At 48.9% G+C, this 20,367-nt stretch overlaps 1 protein-coding gene across 3 annotated transcripts in view; it reads right to left on the reverse strand.

The window, feature by feature from the left end:
* Positions 1-20,367, reverse strand: part of LOC147111841 (rho GTPase-activating protein 20-like) — a 195,670-nt gene that overhangs the window by 18,239 nt on the left and 157,064 nt on the right. For all 3 annotated transcript variants that reach the window (XM_085999125.1, XM_085999123.1, XM_085999124.1), the window contains 2 exons: positions 14,703-14,812; positions 3,583-3,772 (listed from right to left, as the gene is read on the reverse strand). In XM_085999125.1, coding sequence (XP_085855251.1) covers positions 3,583-3,772; positions 14,703-14,812 — 300 coding nt within the window. The remainder of the gene's footprint in view (positions 1-3,582; positions 3,773-14,702; positions 14,813-20,367) is intronic.

Genomic DNA, 20,367 nt, shown 5'->3' on the forward strand with positions numbered 1-20,367 from the left:
ATTGGAACAGTTGTGTATGATTGGAGAGCCCTACACTATTGGAACAGCTGTGTATGATTGGAGAGCCCTACACTATTGGAACAGTTGTGTATGATTGGAGAGCCCTACACTACTGGAACAGTTGTGTATGATTGGAGAGCCCTACACTATTGGAACAGTTGTGTATGATTGGAGAGCCCTACACTATTGGAACAGTTGTGTATGATTGGAGAGCCCTACACTACTGGAACAGTTGTGTATGATTGGAGAGCCCTACACTACTGGAACAGTTGTGTATGATTGGAGAGCCCTACACTATTGGAACAGTTGTGTATGATTGGAGAGCCCTACAGTATTGTAACAGCTGTGTATGATTGGAGAGCCCTACACTATTGGAACAGTTGTGTATGATTGGAGAGCCCTACACTACTGGAACAGTTGTGTATGATTGGAGAGCCCTACACTATTGGAACAGTTGTGTATGATTGGAGAGCCCTACACTATTGGAACAGTTGTGCATGATTGGAGAGCCCTACACTATTGGAACAGTTGTGTATGATTGGAGAGCCCTACACTACTGGAACACCCGAAATTACTGCAGTGGCCCTACACTATTGGAGGAGCCCTGTACCATTTGAGCGGTCCTACACTATAGGAGCAAACCTACATTATTGGACCAGTTCAACACTATTGGACCAGGGGTGATCCTGTACTATTAGAGCAGATGGAGATTGAACCTGGGCCCTTCCTTGTCTATTAAGGGTTTGGGACAACTCTACAAATGGACTTCTATTCAATACACAGACCATTCCTTCAATATTTAGGTTGTAAAACAAGTTCAATTTTACCTGTTCATCTAAACAACAAAAACAAGCTTCAAAGTGAATGTTTCATGCTCACTGAGAGTAACTATTGATTGCTCTTTTGAGATCAGCATTTGTCTCCGTTCATGGTTATATTTCATTTACATAAAACCCTTGACATTCTAAGTTTAAATTAATTTATTTTTGACCAGTGTACATGATAGCGATTAACAATTTTACCAAATTGTGCTACTGATACAGAACCTCATCTTCCAGGACCGCATAGTGGAAATTTGAGCACATGCTCCCCATGATCTTCCACCCATTAAAATTAACTGGGGACACATTCAGAAGGAGCACACAGGAAGTAGAAGACATCTGCCATACATTTTCACTACGAGGAAGCACTGTGACAAAACACACCGAACAGATCTGTAAGATAGTGTACGGGTTAATAGTTGGGATGACTTGTACTGTGATGTGTTATAGAATTCAACCACTGTGCCTATGCTGCTGTTAGCTCTTTACCTGGAGCTCTCTACTTCAATCCCATTTTTCTTGCCCTTTCCTCATATTCTTTTATATTCTTCCTTTTCAAATCCTTATCCAATTCTTTTTTAATTGATACTCTAGTTTCTGCCTCAGTAGCCACTTGTGGTAAAGCATTCCAAGTTCTAATAACCCTCTGTGTGAAAAATTCTTCTAACTTTCCCCAATGTTCTTTTGATCTTGAGATGATGTCCCGCTGTTACCAATTTGCCAAGCAGTGGAAACAACCTTTTCACTATCTACACTAATCGGTGTGAGGGAAACTAAGATAGTTGGGAGAAAACGCTGTAATATTCATGACTTTTGATGTACTACTGGGGCCAATAAAGGTGATGCTTTATTTGGCAAGGATATTGGAAACATGTGCAGATGACTTGCGTCTTAAATGTTTCCTTCACTTAACTAAATACAGCTGAGAGTTTTCTGGTTAGGGGCACCTTCTGTCACTGATTGCTGCTCGCTCCATGGCAAGGTTTCTTTACAGGGCAATATTATGTAAGATGCAGCAGGCAATAATAATTTTGGACATTTTAGCCAAGCTTTATGGCACGCCTCCTCTAATGCTACTCTCCCTGCTCCAGAACCAATGAATAGAGAGCGACGATTATCAAGATACCTACAAGTCCTACTTAGGCAGAGATAAATTTCAGTTCCCTCGCTAACACCCAGAGAAGCTGTAGTGCTGTAACCTCATTAATGATGTGCTGAACTCAAATGAGCACACTGAATTAAGGCACAAGAGTTAACTGAATGGCTGGACTTAAAACCACGTAAGATGGTCCAACATGACACAATCCATGCTATGTTTTTCCACAAGGAATACTTAGTCATATCTAGTCTTTTATCAGGTTATGTTAAAATAAACAATAGATTGAGAAATATTGCTATTAATTGAGGTTAAATTGAAGGGAGGCTTAACCAGTGAAGTGAATGGGACTGACTCAAGTATATCTTAAGTTTACATATTAAAGAAAATGAACCAGAGACGAAATTGAATCTACTTATCCTATGTAATACCACAAGATAGAGTAAAACATGTTTATTTTCAATGGCTGTAATCAGGTTTCCCCTTTCCCCTGTGTTCTTAACAGTAACATGACTCAATGGGGGAGAAATTCGGTATCGCCCCGTTCAGGGCGCAATTATCGGCCGGGCGCAAAGTTTAACGACTGGCGCTAATTATCGCCTCCAACTGCAAACTTGGCTTCTATCGCCGCTGGAACTGATTGGAGCGCTAAATCAGGCACTATACACCTCCCTTAAGGCGCTAATGCCGAGGAGCGAGGCGCTACCTCAGAGTGCTGGCGAAGCTCATGTGATGTCAGTCAGCAATGGAACATAGACGCACTGGCGCCGGCCAGTTCTTAAAGGGGAGGGTCGATCTTGCTCTCCATCCACACCCTGCTCATTGCAGGCTTGAATCTCGGCCTGGAGAGACCTGTACATCAAATCTGCTGGAAAGAACAATGGAGAGGCCCAGGGAAAGAGCTCAGCCCCCATAGTCTCTTCTAAATCAATGCAAGGAACGTCAAATCAAAATGAACCTGCAAAGTGCTGCTCAGTACCCAAAACTCCTTCACACAGTGTTGAATCTCACCAGAAGTCTCTCTCTCAGAATGCTTGGTGCAAAAATGTCGCCGACAAAAAAAGGCAGGAAGCGATTGCCTTTAAATAGCGCTCCCCCAGTCCCTTCCCGACTGCAAAACACTCCCCTCAACCTGTCGTTACTAGTGGCAGGCGGTAAGCCAGGGGGTGCCACTCAGTATCCGGTCCAGGGCGCTACCGGGGCGTTGCATGCTCGACTGACGTCACAATCTGCGGGCGCAGGAGATCGTGGCGGTAGTGTTTAGTGCCACTGCAAAATGTCTGGTCAATTTCGCGAGTGGCGCAAACATCGCCGCGTCCAGGCACTAGTTGCTTTGCGCCCCATTAGCGCGCTAACGGGAGGCGCAAAGCAACCGAATTTTCCCCCCAATCTCTTATACTCTATGTGACTCAAGTTACATGCAAAAAAATGTCATCTGGCATCAGTATTAGATAAAACAGGGCTTCATTGTATATGTGATAGTAAAATAACTTAAATAAATGTAGAGGTTGAGAATATGGCAAAATCGTTAAACAACCTTGTACACTCAAAGCACAGCATGATTTGGAACACTTTACACAATGTTTTCACTGTGAGATTTGTAAACACTGTTTGGTGTCACACCACCTTGTGATCACCTGACTGTTGACAGTAACAACCTCTCACCTTTTTTGTTGACTCGCTCTCTATCTCGGGGCTGCAGGGTGTGGGAGGCCACAAGATACTGGGTGCAATGCAGACTGCCAAGTTAAAGGCGTTCATCTGGTTTTCCTCAGCCTGCTGCTCAATGTTGTGAAGAACTCCAAACACGTGATGTAGGAGGAGGGTATTGAGTTTTGGAAGCTGCTCCAGCAATCTGGAGAAAATAAGAAGTTAAAACAGAAAGTTTAAACACTCTTTGTATGGCACTATTATTTTAGGGAAGGCAGGAAGGGTCAACTTTGAATCTATTTCTTTAATCAGTGATTTTTATTCCCTTCGAGTAGAGACATCATCATTCACAAGAGTTCTTAAGCCTCTTATGCATCCAAGACTGACTGCTCTAGAAATTATTTGTGTACTTGATGGCTTTATAGTTTAATATATCTGAGACATTATTTTTCTTTCGCTTCTGAGTACAGAAGTCATTCTGCAATCCAATGCTCCCAATGGGGAGCGATACTCACAGGGAGCATATCATGGGAAATTACGGGCACACAACCATTTCCTCAGATGTGCTATCTGCGAGCACTGCTTCCCAGTGTGGATCATGGAATCACCTATATGTCTCTTTTCAGTTCCAGTCGGGATTATACAATTAAGTCTTTTGTCAATTTTCTGAGAAGTTAAAAAAAATCCAAATATCCAAGAACCTCTGTTCTGAGTGCCATTGGAATTTATTGTTGTTAAACTAATATTTTTGACACCACTGAGACACAACCGCTATATTTAAAAGTTAGAGACAAGCTGACAATCTATATATTGTTGAGGCTGCCGCGGAACACGAATGGAGGCCGAACCGATCTGAGGAACACATGGCTTTTTATTACATTCTCTTGAGAGATGGCTGCCCCAGCTCTTCTCTCTGCTAAACCCGAAAACAGAATGAGGGCGACGCCCGCGCTTTTGTGTACACACTGAGGGCGACGCCCGCTCCTTTGTCATGCCTTAAAGGCAGCATGCTTCTTAAAGGCAAGGTGCCCGATTTATTGTCCACGGACGGAAAAGTGGATTGCGCCCGTTTAGGTGGCGATCCGCCACACAGCTCCCCCCAGAATCCGCTTAGGAGGTGTGAACGAGACGGTGCGGCGGTCTGATGGGCCGGCCGGAGCGGCTCTTGTAGGACGCCGGTGGACGTGGAACGGCCGGGCGTGGAGCAGCCGGGTGTACTGGCTTGAGGGCAGGTCGGCCGCATGGCGGTGGATGAGCTACTGGAACCTGCTCACGGGGCTCCGAGTGTGCTGGCTTGAGTCGGTCAACCGACATTTTTTCAGTCCTGTCGCCCACTTGTAGGGCGAAAAATTTGTCCCCAGCCTGTAGCACTTTGTAGGGCCCGTCGTACGGGGGTTGAAGGGGTCCGCGGTGGGCGTCGTGCCGGACGAAGACGAACCGTGCCTGGTGCAGGCTTAGCGGGACGTGTGAGGTGGATTCGCCGTGCCGGGCAATGGGCACCGGGGCGAACTGTAGCGCCGGTGAGGCGAAGTCATGGCGTTGCTGGTAGGCTGACCAGGGTGTCATGGCGGTGGGCAGGAACTCGCCAGGTACGCGCAGCGGCTGGCCGTACACGAGCTCTGCTGCCGATGCGTGGAGGTCTTCTTTAACCGCGGAGCGCAGGCCGAGGAGGACCCACGGGAGTCGGTCGGTCCAGGCGCCGTCCTGGAGGCTGGCTCGAAGAGATGCCTTCAAGGATCTGTGGAACCGCTCACACAGTCCGTTGGCTTGGGGGTGGTACGCTGTGGTGCGGTGAATGGTCACCCCAAGATTGCGCGCGATGGCGGTCCAGAGTTCAGAGGTAAATTGCGGACCTCTGTCCGACGTCATGTCGGAGGGGACGCTGAACCGTGTGACCCAGGTGCTGACGAAGGCTCTGGCGATGTCGGCGGTGGTGGTAGAGGTCAGTGGAATTGCCTCAGGCCAGCGCGTGGTGCGGTCGACGATCATCAGCAAGTGCGTGTGGCCTTGCGACGGCAGCAGGGGCCCGACGATGTCCACGTGGATGTGGTCGAATCTACGTGAAGGGACGGTGAACTCCTCGAGGGGTGCTTTCGTGTGTTGCTGCACCTTGGCCCATTGGCAGGCTAGGCAGGAGTTGGCCCAAGTACGCACAACCTTGCGAAGGCCGCGCCAGACAAAGCGGTTGGCTACCAATTTGATGGATGCGCGGGCGCCGGGGTGGGAGAGGCTGTGGAGAATCTCGAATACCCGGCGGCGCCAGGACGCTGGGACGACAGGCCGAGGTTGAGATAGGGATATGTCGCACTTGACCGTGACTGCGGTCGGGCCGCAGGCGACGTCGGCCAGGCGTAGCCCTGGTAGGTTGGTAGGTGCGGAGAGCAGATCAGGGTCCGTGAGCTGGTCTGCTGCGAGTTGAGCGTAGTCGACTGCCAGGTGTGCGGCGTGGATGGCGGGGTGGGAGAGGCAGTTGGCTACCACGTTGTCTCGGCTGGAGATGTGTTGGATGTCCGTGGTGAACTCGGACACTGCCGCAAGCTGGCGCTGCTGCCTGGCGGACCAGGGGTCGGTTGTCTTTGCCATTGCGAATGTCAGGGGTTTGTGGTCAAGAAACACAGTGAAGGGGTGGCCCTCCAGCAAAAACCGAAAATGGCGGACCGCCAGGTACAGCGCGAGGAGCTCGCGGTCGAAGGTGCTGTACTTGACCTCCGGGGGGCGTAGTTGGTGGCTGAAGAAGGCAAGTGGTTGCCAGGCGCCGTCGACCCACTGCTCGTACACGGCGCCGACGGCGTCCGTGGTGAGCGCTACTCTGGCATTGGGCCGTGGGTGCGCGAGCAGGGTGGCATCGGCGAGCGCGGTCTTGGTGGAGTTGAAGGCGGCTGATACGTCTGCCGTCCATTCGACCGCCATCTTGCCGCTCCTGCCCCGGAGGGCTTCATACAGGGGCCTCATGAGGGACGCCGCTTTGGGGATGAAGCGGTTGTAGAAATTCACCATCCCGAGGAACTCCTGGAGTCCTTTGATGGTGGTGGGGCGGGGAAATTGCTGGACGGCCTGCACCTTGGTGGGCAGGGGAATGGCCCCAGCATGGGTGATGTGGTGGCCGAGGAAGTCGATCTTGTCCAGGCCGAACTGGCACTTGGCTGGGCTGAGGATGAGCCCGTGGTCGCTGAGGCGCCCGAACAGGATGCGAAGGTGTTCGAGGTGTTCCTGCTTGGAGGAACTGGCTACCAGGATGTCGTCCAGGTAGACGAACAGGAACTTCAGGTCCCGAAGGACCGAGTCCATGAGCCGTTGGAATGCCTGGGCTGTGTTTTTGAGGACGAAGGGCATCCGCAGGAACTCGAAAAGCCAAAGGGGGTGATTACAGCTGTCTTGGGGACGTCCGCGGGGTGGACGGGGACTTGGTGGTAGCCGCGCACCAGGTCGACTTTGGAAAAGACTGAGCGGCCGGCCAGTCTAGCCGAGAAGTCCTGAATGTGCGGCACGGGGTACCAATCAGGGGTGGTGGCGTCGTTGAGGCGGCGGTAATCCCCGCAGGGGCGCCAACCCCCGCCTGGTTTGGGGGCGATGTGGAGTGGGGAGGCCCAGGGACTGTTGGAGCGGCGGATGATGCCGAGCTGTTCCATAGTGGCAAACTCGGTCCGCACGATCTCCAGTTTGGCCGGGTCCAGCCTGCGGGCGTGGGCGTACACTGGGGGGCCTGTGGTGGGGATGAAGTGTTCCACCCCATGTTTGGCGACCTCCGCGGAGAAGGTCGGGTTGGTGAGGGCCGGGAATTCGGCCAGGAGTGCCGAGTAGTCATCCGTGGCCCGGGCGTGGCACTGTGACGCCATGTCGGCGGGTTGACGGGGGGCTATGGCGCCCAGGATGGGGGACATGGTGTTCATGTCCACGAGGCGGTGTTGAGGGATGTCTACCAGTAGGCCGTGGGTGCACAGGAAATCTGCGCCGATGAGAGGGGAGAGTACCTTGGCAGTGATGAACTCCCATCGGTAGCGGTGACCAGCGAGGTTGAGGGTGACTGTGCGGATGCCATACGTCCGGACGTCCGAGCCGTTAGCGGCAGCCAGCGCCTGTCCTCGTTGGCCCTTTTGGATGTCGAGGGCGGAGGCCGGGATGATGCTGTGCTGAGCTCCAGTGTCGCACAGGAACCGGCGGTCGGTTTTGTCATCCGTGGCGTACAGCAGGGAGCCCGCGTGGCCCACGGCCATCGCGGGGGCTGGTACGGGGGCGGGCTTGAAGGAGCAGGGAGGTGTGCACCGTTGTGCCCTGGCACCGAACCGTGCGTGGTAGTAACAGTAGCCCGGGTTTGTGGGGCGCGAAGGCCCCGTGGGCCCCGTGGCTGGGCCTTGTGGCCGCGTGGTGGCCGGTGAGGGGCGCGCCCAGGCTGTGGCTGCCAGGTCCGGAGCGACGTCGTGGCTAGAGTGAGCGGACAGCAGCTTGTCGGCCTCGTCGGCCAGGGCTTCTAGGTCCATGAGGCCGGACGCCACGATCGCTGGGCGGATGCTGGGAGGTAGCTGGCGGATGAACAGCGTGCGGAAGAGGGACCCGGGTGGGCTCTCGTCGGTGAGTGAGAGCATGTGGGAGAGGAGGTCTGACGGTGAGGCGTCACTGAGGCCTGGAAGGTCAAGGAGGCGGCAGTTTCGCTGGTATGTCGATGTCGTAAATTTTTTAAGGAGCGCGGCCTTAAGATGTGCATACTTGCCCTCCTCTGGTGAGTTCTGCAGCGCTATCCAGACCTTCGTGACTGTGGAGCTACCGAGTGATGCGACGAGGCAGTCATACTTCGTCCCATCTGTGGTGATGTGTCGCAGCCGGAATCGGGACTCAGCTTGGAGGAACCAGGCTTCGGGCTGGTTTTCCCAAAACTCCGGCAGTTTCACGGAAACTGCGTTCGTGTCCGCCATTGCAGTGCTCGGAATACGTTCTGAGCGTCGGGGTCACCAATGTTGAGGCTGCCGCGGAACATGAATGGAGGCCGAACCGATCTGAGGAACACGTGGCTTTTTATTACATTCTCTTGAGAGATGGCTGCCCCAGCTCTTCTCTCTGCTAAACCCGAAAACAGAATGAGGGCGACGCCCACGCTTTTGTGTACACACTGAGGGCGACGCCCGCTCCTTTGTCATGCCTTAAAGGCAGCATGCTTCTTAAAGGCAAGGTGCCCGATTTATTGTCCACGGACGGAAAAGTGGATTGCGCCCATTTAGGTGGTGATCCGCCACAATATTATATATTAAAATTGCTGAGACGGTCTTCTCAAAACACACTGAAAATCTTACCTCAGGTCAATCTATGGAAAATTCCATTATAAAAGTGTCACCATTTAACTGCAGTACCTGTTACACCTGTAGGTGGGTTTTTTTATGTTAAATGTCATCTAACGTTTAATGCTAAAACAGCTGCAACATTGTATATTGAGAATTAATACCAGAACAGTTTGTTGAATTCTGAATTCAGTTTCAGGCCACCAAGTGTCACTGTGGAGCAGTCTAAGTTTTGAGCCTCTGTTACAGTAGGCTGCAGCCATGTTGGTATTGATAAGCGTTTCCGAGATCTCTGCGCTCCTCCAGTTTGGGCCTCTTGTGGATCCCCGATTTTCATCACTCCACCATTGGCGGCTGTGCTTTCAGCTGTCTAGGCCCTAAGCTCTGGAATTCCCTTCCTAAACCTCTCCGCCTCTCTACCTCTTTCTTCTCCTTTAAAAGGCTCCTTTTAGTCACTTGTCCTAATATCTCCTTGTTACATAATTATGTTGGGACTACATTGTACAAGTGTACTAACACTCAAATCAAGTGTAGCAGCACTACGATGCTGGGAAAGTAGTGCGCAGGCGCCGCACAGGGCACTTGGAAATATCACCCCGCACCATGCGGCAGGCAGCCATTACAACTCAAATAAAACAGTAGTTTATAATTACAAACTACTGAGTCCAGAGGCTTCTTTACAAAGCACTACGAGCGCTAGAAGACATAACATGGTGGCAACGGTATAAGTGAGTAAAACTTACGCAAATAAAAACGATATCAGATTGAAGAAAGAAATTTAAAAGTAAACTCTGCAGCGTTTTAACCGCGAATCGTACGGGCAGCTAAAATGGCAGCGTCCAATGCACTGACCGTGAATATGCTCCTCATCATGAACTGGGAAGCCGACGATATCGTGGAAGCTTTCTGGAAATTTAAGCAAAAAATGCGAGCTTACATTTAAAAGTTTCCTGAAAGGCTCCTCCGATGAGGAAAAAGTCAGCTACATTCTACTGTGGGCGGGAGAAATGGAAGTACCCACGAGACCATGGCACATGGTCGGAACAGATCTGTTCCTGTGCAACCAGGAGTGGTACATCATAGTAGCAGACTACTACTCAAAATTTCCTTTTGTCAGAAGGATAAACGACATGAGAGCCACAACAATCACAAAAATTGCAAAAAACTTATTCGCAGAACAGGGCATCCCAGAGAAGGTCATCTGCGACAATGGGACACAATTCACCTCCAGCGAATTCAGAGCACTGGCTGGAAAATACGGATTTAAAATAATTACTTCATCCCCACATTACCCAAGGGGACACGGATTTATTGAAAGACAGATCCAAACAGTCAAAAGAGCTCTCATTAAAAGCAAGGAGATGGGAGAAGACCAAGACCTCGCCCTTATGGCAATCAGATCGACACCTTTGAGAGCAGACTCGAAATCACCAGCAGAACTACTAAACGGTAGAAAATACAAAACAACTCTACCAGCAAAGATATATCCTCCCCAGGACCAAGAGGACGTTCGGCAGAAGCTGATGGAAACACAAGCTACGGGGAGCACACACTATAACAAGCATGCAAAACCACTACCGGAGCTGCTAAATGGGCAATCAGTGCATATACAAGATCCGTTGTTGAGAACATGGAGTCCAGCCAAGGTTATTGGAAAAGCTGATACTCCAAGATTTTATTTGGTAGAGACAGAACCTGGAAACCAATACAAGCGAAACAGGATCCATATCAGACCCTCACCTGAAGCTGTCAAACAGCAGACAACATTAACAGCAGTTATGGTACCAGACACGGAAAACAATATAATGCCAGAAACAAACATCTCAAATACAACAACTGCAAACATGCACTCTCCAGAGCCAAACATGACAGCACTGGCAACAAGAAATGAACACACCAAAACACCGCAGAAAGGAATAGTTACAGCCAAGTCCACAAGATGGAGGAGTAACATACAACCACCTGAGCGGTATCGCGAATAATTATAAAGACAATTATAATTTGCACAGAACAGTAAAACAACATGGACAAATATCTGTATATAAATTGAGCAAAGAAAGCTCACGTTCTGTATTTTGTTAACATTATTCAACTGGAAACATTGTAAAATAGAAAAATTGATGTAATTAGTTTTGTTGGGAAAGAGGGATGTTACATAGTTATGTTGGGACTACATTGTACAAGTGTACTAACACTCAAATCAAGTGTAGCAGCACTACGATGCTGGGAAAGTAGTGCGCAGGTGCCGCACAGGGCACTTGGAAATATCACCCCGCACCATGCGGCAGGCAGCCATTACAACTCAAATAAAACAGTAGTTTATAATTACAAACTACCGAGTCCAGAGGCTTCTTTACAAAGCACTACGAGCGCTAGAAGACATAACACTCCTTATGTGGCTCGGTGTCAAATTTTGTTTGATAACGCTCCTGTGAAGCACCTTGGGACATTTTACTATGTTAAAGGTAAGCTGTTGTTGTTGCAAAAGTGTAAAAGTAATGGTTAAACTTTTTGTAAATAGCTCACCCCTCCCATCTCACTCCACTGGCTACTTCCTCTTTGCATTTCTCATCTCCAATCGTTCCCTTTCATTGTGCAATTTTAGCAGCCGATAACCCAATCACTTGCTCCAACTCTCTCCCACTGCCACTAACCCCAAGGCTGCTCTCCTGCCCGTCCATCTAAACAACCAATTTCTCTCCCATTTGCGCACACTGTGCAGTCGGGAGCCTGATTTAAATTTAACAGCTGCCGGCCAGGTTTCCCAGGGCTCGCCAACCTCAGATTCCCCCTCACCCACAAAGCCACGATCTCTCCCGATTACCGCTACAGCCTGCTGCCACAGGCTTTCCCACCCGGGAGCCAACCAAGCTGTCAACTAGGCTGGGAAATGGAAAAAGAAAATGATAATGAGGTCCTGCTGTTGAACTCGGCAGGAACTCCGCATCCCCAGGATTTCTGAGTTTCCCCCCTGCTACCGTGCTCCCTCGCTCCCTCCCCATCTCCCCGTAAATATCGGGAGCCTTGTGTCACATACTGTACTGTAGGTGCAGTTTATACAGTTATATGGCCTGCCTTTTTTTTAAGTTCTTGTTTTAAAATAGCCTTAAAATAGCCATTAAAACACTTTTAATATTTTGGACCTTCTCATTGATTGCTTATGTATATATATACTAGCTGGGGAGCCCCGCGTTGCGAGGGCAATTTTGGGGTGTTTGGTCTCCCTGCCCTGTGTGTCCCCCCTCTCCCTGTCATGTCCTCTCCCTGTCCTATCTCTCCCTCCCCTCTCTCCCTCCTCTCTCCCTCCCCCGCTCCCCCCTCCCCTGTCTCCCTCTACCCCCCCCACCCCTCCGCTCCCCCACTCCCCTCTGTCCCTCTCTCCGGCCCCTCCCCCTGCCTAGCGCCTGAGGTCCGGTGCCGTTGCTGAGGTCCCCCGCGTATCGCGCGGCTGATGGACGGCCGCTGCGGGCGGGCGGGCAGCGCATGCGCGGTGAGTGCGGGCGGCGCATGCGCGGTGAGTGCGGGCGGCGCATGCGCGGTGAGTGCGGGCGGCGCATGCGCGGTCAGTGCGAGCGGCCCGCGGGAGCCGGCAAGGCCGTTAGCGAGCGGGAAACTTCGGGCGGCGCGCCCGCGCTCCGTCCGCGACACCTGAGAGGGGGAAGTAGAGAGAGACAGAGAGGGAAGAGGAGAAGGAGAGAGAGGGAAGAGGAGAAGGAGAGAGAGAGAGGGAAGAAAGAGAGAGAGAGAGAGAGAACTTTTTTCAGCTTCAGGCCCCGAGTCCCCCCTGCGCGAGGGTGAGGAGGAGGGGGGGGGGGGTTGCTAAACACAATATAAAACTCAAATAAATTGTTAATTAATTGCCTAACACATAATTGAAATATTTACCTTAGTTCCCTAACACACAGAAAGTGTGGGGGAAAAAATCGTGGAAAATCAAGATGGCGGCCACTCACCTCGGTTCAGAAGGATAAGGCCCGCCCACACACGCACCGATTGGTCGACCGGTCAGGTCACCGAAGCGTAGGATTGGTCAATCGTCGAGTCACTCGACACTCAACTGTAGGAAGACCTCGACGTCACACGGTCGCTAATGAGATGCTAATGAGCGGAACGCTGAACGTTTTTGGGATACCGCGGGCGGGATTTTTGTCCGGCCGAAACGTAAATACGCCTATGACCGGTCCGGAATCGCAAGCTTTCTTTTGAGGCAACGCGCGCGTCGGTACGCTCTGTAACTTCCAAACGTATAGAGACCAGGCGGACAGACAGACAGACAGAAGAGCCGCTTTATATATATAGACTAGCTGGGGAGCCCCGCGTTGCGAGGGCAATTTTGGGGCGTGAGGGCAATTTTGGGGCGTTTGGTCTCCCTGCCCCTGTGTGTCCCCCCTCTCCCTGTCATGTCCTCTCCCTGTCCTATCCCTCCCCTCTCTCCCTCCCTTCCCTCCCTCCCTCCCCTCCCCTCCCTTCCCTCCCCTCCCTTCCCCTCCCTCCCCTCCCCTCCCTCTCCCCTCCCCTCCCTCTCCCCTCCCCCGCTCCCCTCCTCCCCTCCCCCGCTCCCCTCCTCCACTCCCCTCCTCCCGTCCCCCGCTCCCCCACTCCCCTCTGTCCCTCTCTCCGGCCCCTCCCCCTGCCTAGCGCCTGAGGTCTGGTGCCGTTGCTGAGGTCCCCCGCGTATCGCGCGGCTGATGGACGGCCGCTGCGGGCGGGCAGGCAGCGCATGCGCGGTGAGTGCGGGCGGCGCATGCGCGGTCAGTGCGAGCGGCCCGCGGGAGCCGGCAAGGCCGTTAGCGAGCGGGAAACTTCGGGCGGCGCGCCCGCGCTCCGTCCGCGACACCTGAGAGGGGGAAGTAGAGAGAGACAGAGAGGGAAGAGGAGAAGGAGAGAGAGGGAAGAGGAGAGAGGGAAGAGGAGAAGGAGAGAGAGGGAAGAGGAGAAAGAGAGAGAGAGGGAAGAAAGAGAGAGAGAGAGAGAGAGAAATTTTTTCAGCTTCAGCCCCGAGTCCCCCCTGCGCGAGGGTGAGGAGGAGGGGGGGGGTTGCTAAACACAATATAAAACTCAAATAAATTGTTAATTAATTGCCTAACACATAATTGAAATATTTACCTTAGTTCCCTAACACACAGAAAGTGTGGGGGAAAAAATCGTGGAAAATCAAGATGGCGGCCACTCACCTCGGTTCAGAAGGATAAGGCCCGCCCACACACACATTGGTCGACCGGTCAGGTCACTGAAGCGTAGGATTGGTCAATCGTCGAGTCACTCGACACTCAACTGTAGGAAGACCTCGACGTCACACGGTCGCTAATGAGATGCTAATGAGCGGAACGCTGAACGTTTTTGGGATACCGCGGGCGGGATTTTTGTCCGGCCGAAACGTAAATACGCCTACGACCGGTCCGGAATCGCAAGCTTTCTTTTGAGGCGACGCGCGCGTCGGTACGCTCTGTAACTTCCAAACGTATAGAGACCAGGCGGACAGACAGACAGACAGACAGACAGACAAACAGACAGACAGACAGAAGAGCCGCTTTATATATATAGATATATAAAATATTCAGAGAAAAGAAGAAAGCTACCCCTGAGGTTACAGGATAGTAGCAAGTTTTTCAGGAGTGTTTCTCTGAATAAAAAAAGATTTACTGAGCTGTGCTTTAAGTAAATAATTGGCTGTTTCTCTGTGTGTCGTGAGTAGGAGAAGAAAGAGGTTATTTTTTATAGTGATACAGCTTTTGTCTACGACCCCCAGCTCCCAATATCTTGCTGTCTGCCCACTTGTGTCCGCCTCACTGGTTCCAATGTCTACTGGCTTCACATGCAGCCTTACATCACCGTGATGATGCTCCCATTAAATGTTTTACCAACCTGTGAATTTCCTTTATCTTCTCCTCGTGACTTCTCCTTTCTATTGCTGCCATCCAACCGTCATACAGGTCTGAAGAAAAAATGCTTCCAGGAATATTCCGAAGAAAGTCCTGAATTTGCAATAGATAAAAATATATTCGTGAACCAAAATATTGCAGCGCTTAAAGTTTCATGTTTTGGAACTTTTCAAAGCATCAAATAATCTTTAAAGCAAGTAATGATTTCAAATAGACAGCCCAATACTACAGTTCTCCTCACTGCCAAACCAGACATTCACATATTTGAAACAAGTACTGCCAGGCTCACTTGCACCTGTACATGGGTGCCTGCCACTAATACTCTCTCATCTCAGAATTGCTTGTCTCAGTACACTGGGTTATATTCAGCAAGTCCTGTCTGAAGCAGCATATTCTCTCCTGGGGAATGGACAAGCAGACATTAATTTCCTCAGCTCACTCAAATCATGTTTTCTCTGGTCAATCAGAAAGCATTTTAATGTTTGTCATATAGACTTGGTCATGGAGACCAGGGCCCTCCCAAATGGAGATGGCTATACATATTGGCAGGTACTCTACCAAAGTATACAAAGTGCTGCACTTGGCCTAAGTACTCCTGGGCTAGCGAAGAGAAAAATCGGCATGGTACCTGGTCCTGACCAGTACAAAGAGAATCCTACTGGAGAGTGTGCATGTGTGAACTTCAGGTGAAGGCAGAATCAGACTCAGGTGTGATGTCCCCACAGTCCAAGAGCCTTCTAACTCTCTGTTTGGGTTTATATTTGAAGATTGGTTACTTAGTTGAGGTATCGGAGGGCTGCTGCCTGCATAATGGTTTTCCAGAAGGAGTTAGCATGTTCAAGAGAGGAGAGGAGAACATTGAAAAATCAAAACAACTGAGGTAGTTGTTCATTTTGTGAAAAAATTTAGACCGTTTCCAGTCACCAACATGAGTTAATTTTGTTTATGGACAATATTTCAGGGTTCATCGCTTGTTGTAAATAAGGTGAACAAGACTGTTTCAGAGACTGTTGTGAGAAGACCATTAAAGTGGATGATACAAGTGAATTCAAGAGACAATTAGATGTGTTTTGAGAGAGAGTGTGGAGATTTAGGGATATGGTGAGGTGGCTAGGTGGGCCAGATTTGGATATGGTGAGGTGGCTAGGTGGGCCAGATTTTTAAAAAGTGATGGGCTCAATGGTAGCACCATTGAGTCAGAAGGTTACATAGAAGATAGGAGCAGGAGTAGGCCATTCGGCCCTTCGTGCCTGCTCCGCCATTCGATGAGATCATGGCTGATCCTTTAATTCAGTATCCCGTCCCCGCCTTCTCTCCGTAACCCTTAACCCCTTTTGCCCGTAGAAATATATCTAATTCCCTCTTAAATATATTTAATGAGCTGGCGTACACTGCCCTCTGTGGCAATGAGTTCCACAGGTTCACCACTCTCTGAGTGAAGAAATTCCCCCTCATCTCTGTCCTAAATGGTTTAGCCCTTATCCTTAAATTATGTCCTCTAGTTCTGTTCTCACCCGCCAAGGGAAACATTCCTTCTGCATCCAGTCTGTCTAGACCTGTCAGAATTTTATACACTTCTATGAGGTCCCCTCTCAATCTTCTAAACTCCAGTGTGTACATCCCTAAACTACATAGTCTCTCCTCATAGGTCATTCCCGCCATTCCTGGTATCAGCCTGGTGAATCGCCGCTGCACCCCCTCCATGGCAAGAACATCCTTCCTCAGATGAGGCGACCAAAACTGTACACAGTACTCGAGGTGTGGTCTCACCAGTGCCCTGTACAGCTGCAGCAAGGTATCCCTGTTCCTGTATTCTAACCCTTTTGCTATGAAGGCCAGCATACCGTTTGCCTTCTTGACCGCCTGTTGCACCTGCATGCTCGCCTTCAGTGACTGGTGTACAAGAACACCCAGGTCTCTCTGTACTTCCCCCTCTCCCAATCTATTGCCATTTAAATAATAATTTGCCCTCCCGTTCCTGCACCCAAGGTGGATAACTTCGCACTTGTCCACATTATAGTGCATCTGCCATTTATCCGCCCAATCGCCCAGTCTGTCCAAATCGCTCTGGAGCTTCCTGGTCTCTTCCTCTGAGCCCACCCCCCCTCCTAGTTTAGTGTCGTCTGCAAATTTGGAAATGCTGCATCCGACTCCCTGATCCAGGTCATTAATGTAAATTGTGAACAGCTGGGGGCCCAGGACAGATCCCTGTGGTACCCCACTTGTTACTGCCTGCCATTCAGAAAATGAGCCGTTTATTCCAACTCTCTGTTTTCTATCTGACAGCCAGTTCCCTATCCACGCCAAAACTTTCCCCTTTATCCCATGAGCCTCAATTTTCCATGCTAATCTTTTATGTGGGACCTTATCGAAGGCCTTTTGGAAGTCCAGGTACACCACATCTACTGGCTCTCCCCCATCTATTCTACCAGTTACTCCCTCAAAAAATTCCAATAGATTAGTCAAGCACGATTTACCCTTTGTAAATCCATGTTGACTCTGTCCTATCCTGTCCCCATTTGCTAAGTGCTCCGCTATTTCATCCTTAATGATGGACTCCAGCATTTTGCCCACAACTGATGTAAGGCTTACAGGTCTGTAATTACCTGCTTTTTCCCTACCCCCCTTTTTGAATAGTGGGGTAACGTTAGCTACCCTCCAATCCATCGGTACTGTTCCCGAGTCTAATGAATTCTGAAAAATCATCCTTAGTGCATCCGCTATCTCTAGGGCCACCTCCTTCAGTACCCTAGGATGCATGTTATCAGGCCCTGGGGATTTGTCCACCTTCAATCCCTTTAGCTTCCTTAACACCATATCCTTAGAGATATTGATTTGCGTCAGTTCCTCCTTTGCCAATGTCCCTATTTTTCCCGATATCCCAGGGAGGTTTTTTGTGTCTTCCTTCGTAAAGACTGACCCAAAGTATGCATTTAGTTGATCTGCCATTTCCTTATTTCCCATTATATATTCCCCCGTATCTGACTGCAATGGACCAACTTTGGTTTTCACCAGTCTTTTCCTTTTGATATATTTATAAAAGCTTTTGGAGTTAGTTTTTATATTTTCCGCCAGCTTGTTTTCGTAAGCTATTTTGCCCCTCTTGATCATGCCCTTTGCCCTCCTTTGCTCTATCTTAAACTGTTCCCAATCTTCCGCTCTGGCGCTTTTTTTGGCTATTTTATACGCCCTATCTTTGGATTTTATGCTGTCTCTAATTTCCCCTGTTATCCACGGTTGAGTCACCTTTTTAGATTTCCTTTTATGCCAGATTGGTATAAACAATTTTTGCAATTTTGTCATTCTATCTTTAAATGTTTGCCATTGTTTATCTACCTCCAGTCCTCCCAGGAACGTTGTCCAATCAGACCTACTCAGTTCCCGTCTCATGGCATCATAATTCCCCTTGTTTAAATTCAGGACCTTAGTCTCTGAGTCAATTTCTTCGCTCTCCATTTCGAGTGAGAAATCGATCATGTTATGATCGCTCTGACCCAAGGGTCCCCGTACAACAAGATTACTGATTAGTCCCTTCTCATTGCACAGTACCCAGTCCAATATAGCCTGTTCCCGAGTTGGTTCCTCGACATATTGATCCAGATAACCATCCCTTAAACACTCAAGGAATTCCTCCTCCTCATTATTTTTACTGATTAGGCTAGTCCAATCTATATGTAAGTTAAAGTCACCTATGATGACAGCTGTGCTCTTATTGCACGCTTCTCTAATTTCCCTCGTGATGCCCTCCCTAACCTCTATTTTACTATTTGGAGGCCTATATACCACTCCTATTAATGTTTTTCGCCCCTCGCTATTTCTTAGCTCCACCCATATAGATTCTGTATTAACTGAGTTAATATCCTTCTTTTCAATTGCATTTATCCCCTCTTTTACTAGCAATGCTACCCCTCCTCCCTTTCTTTTTTGTCGATCCTTCCTAAATACTGAATACCCCTGTATGTTAAGCTCCCAGCCCTGCTCATCCTGCAACCATGTTTCCGTAATCCCAATTAGATCATAATTATTAACCTCTATTTCCACAGCTAATTCATCTACCTTGTTGTTCTGGTAGATATCAAAATCCCATGGCACCATTCAACAAAGAGAAAAGAATTGCCCCAGTCAACAGTTAGCCCTCAAACAAAACAAATTATCTGGCCATTGCTGTTTGTGGGACGTGGCAGTGCACTAATTAGCTGCCACATTTGCCTACAAGACAATAGTGAGCGCGCTTCAAAAGTAATTAATTGGCTGAGAAGTGCTTTGGGACATCCTGAGCATGTAAGTTCTTCTAGAGTGAAATGGCCTTTCCCTCTTCGTAAAAATTCTTGTGTGTTTTGTTTAACTTTTTCCATTTCAATGTCTGAGACACAGTTTGCAGTTCTACATGTTGCAGACTTAGGGAAGCCATTTAGAAGAAAAACTAGAATTATTTTCTGAATCACTTTGATTAACGCAAAACTTTCCCAAATTTTCGTTTTACCTCTATTGAGATTTTCTGCAGCTAATGATTTATTATAACTTTTATGAAACTTGGAAATCAGAAAATTGTATCAATTATTTTTACATAATTTTTAATTCTTGATGTATTTAAAATTATTTTACCTCCACGTAATGAATCACACTGGGATTATTCATTTTCTAATTTTCAAAGACATGCCTTTACAAGCAGCCTGTGCTGATGGAAGGTGCTTATAATGGTCCTGTGCCAAGAAATGCAAACTAGCTTCAATGAACAGTTGCTCTATTCCTAAATTAAAATATCGTTCTTGACATCTATACTGTTTAACTGTAACCATAATTTTAATGTGGGATTTGAATTTTATTATTGATAAATGTAGTTCATTTAGTGAATAAAATGGAAAATCTAAAAAATATTCATATTTATGTTCTTTTTTTAATTGCTAGTTTTTCCCATTTGCTGTCCTTTCCCTAATTGGCTAGTCACCTTCATGGGATTTTCCTTCAGCTGGCAATGGAGGAGTAGAGATGAATCGTTCAAGCATTGGTTAATGCATGTAGGATGGTTTAATAAGAAGTATATATTTAATTGGCAAGACAAGCAATGGGAGTCAACCTCCACTCACTGATGAAATATTACACTATCATTGCAGCTTGTGGCCAGTCATTCAACCCAAACGCTCATATGGCAACTGGTAAAATTCTGAATTTCTGGAGCTCTGTGACCTCTACTCCTGGCTCCACTGAAGTGTCTGGGGTCAGGATGAGGTCAGGTTGGGGTCAGCTAATTTAAGTACTTCCAGTAGGCGCCGCACCAGTGTGGCCTCAACTTGGGTGCCCACTGGTAATGGGGAAGGAATATGTGGCACTGTTAAGCCATGTATGGGGCAAACGATGCAACCGGCTAAAAAGAATTTTAAAATCTGTCAACTGGCCCTTTATAAGAGGGCTGATTCACCCGATGCTGCTGGCAGTTTTCTGGGGTGTTTCAGTCACAGGCCTCTATCGAACAAAATACTGGAATCTTTCTGGCATCTAGATCGTTAAGGGATCAGGGGGCAGAAGCCACTGGAATTCCGCTGGGGCTTCATCCTGTTGGCCCTGCCTTCGTCTGATGTCACGTCTGCCTCTGCCACCTGCAGAAATTTCCCTTTGAGGCTCTTCTAGCGAGACACCCAGTGTTTCCA

The sequence above is a fragment of the Somniosus microcephalus genome, chromosome 10 (genome assembly GCF_052327205.1).
Source record: "Somniosus microcephalus isolate GS21.2 chromosome 10, FLI_Smic_1.0, whole genome shotgun sequence".
In the NCBI taxonomy this organism is placed as follows: Eukaryota; Metazoa; Chordata; class Chondrichthyes; order Squaliformes; family Somniosidae; genus Somniosus; species Somniosus microcephalus.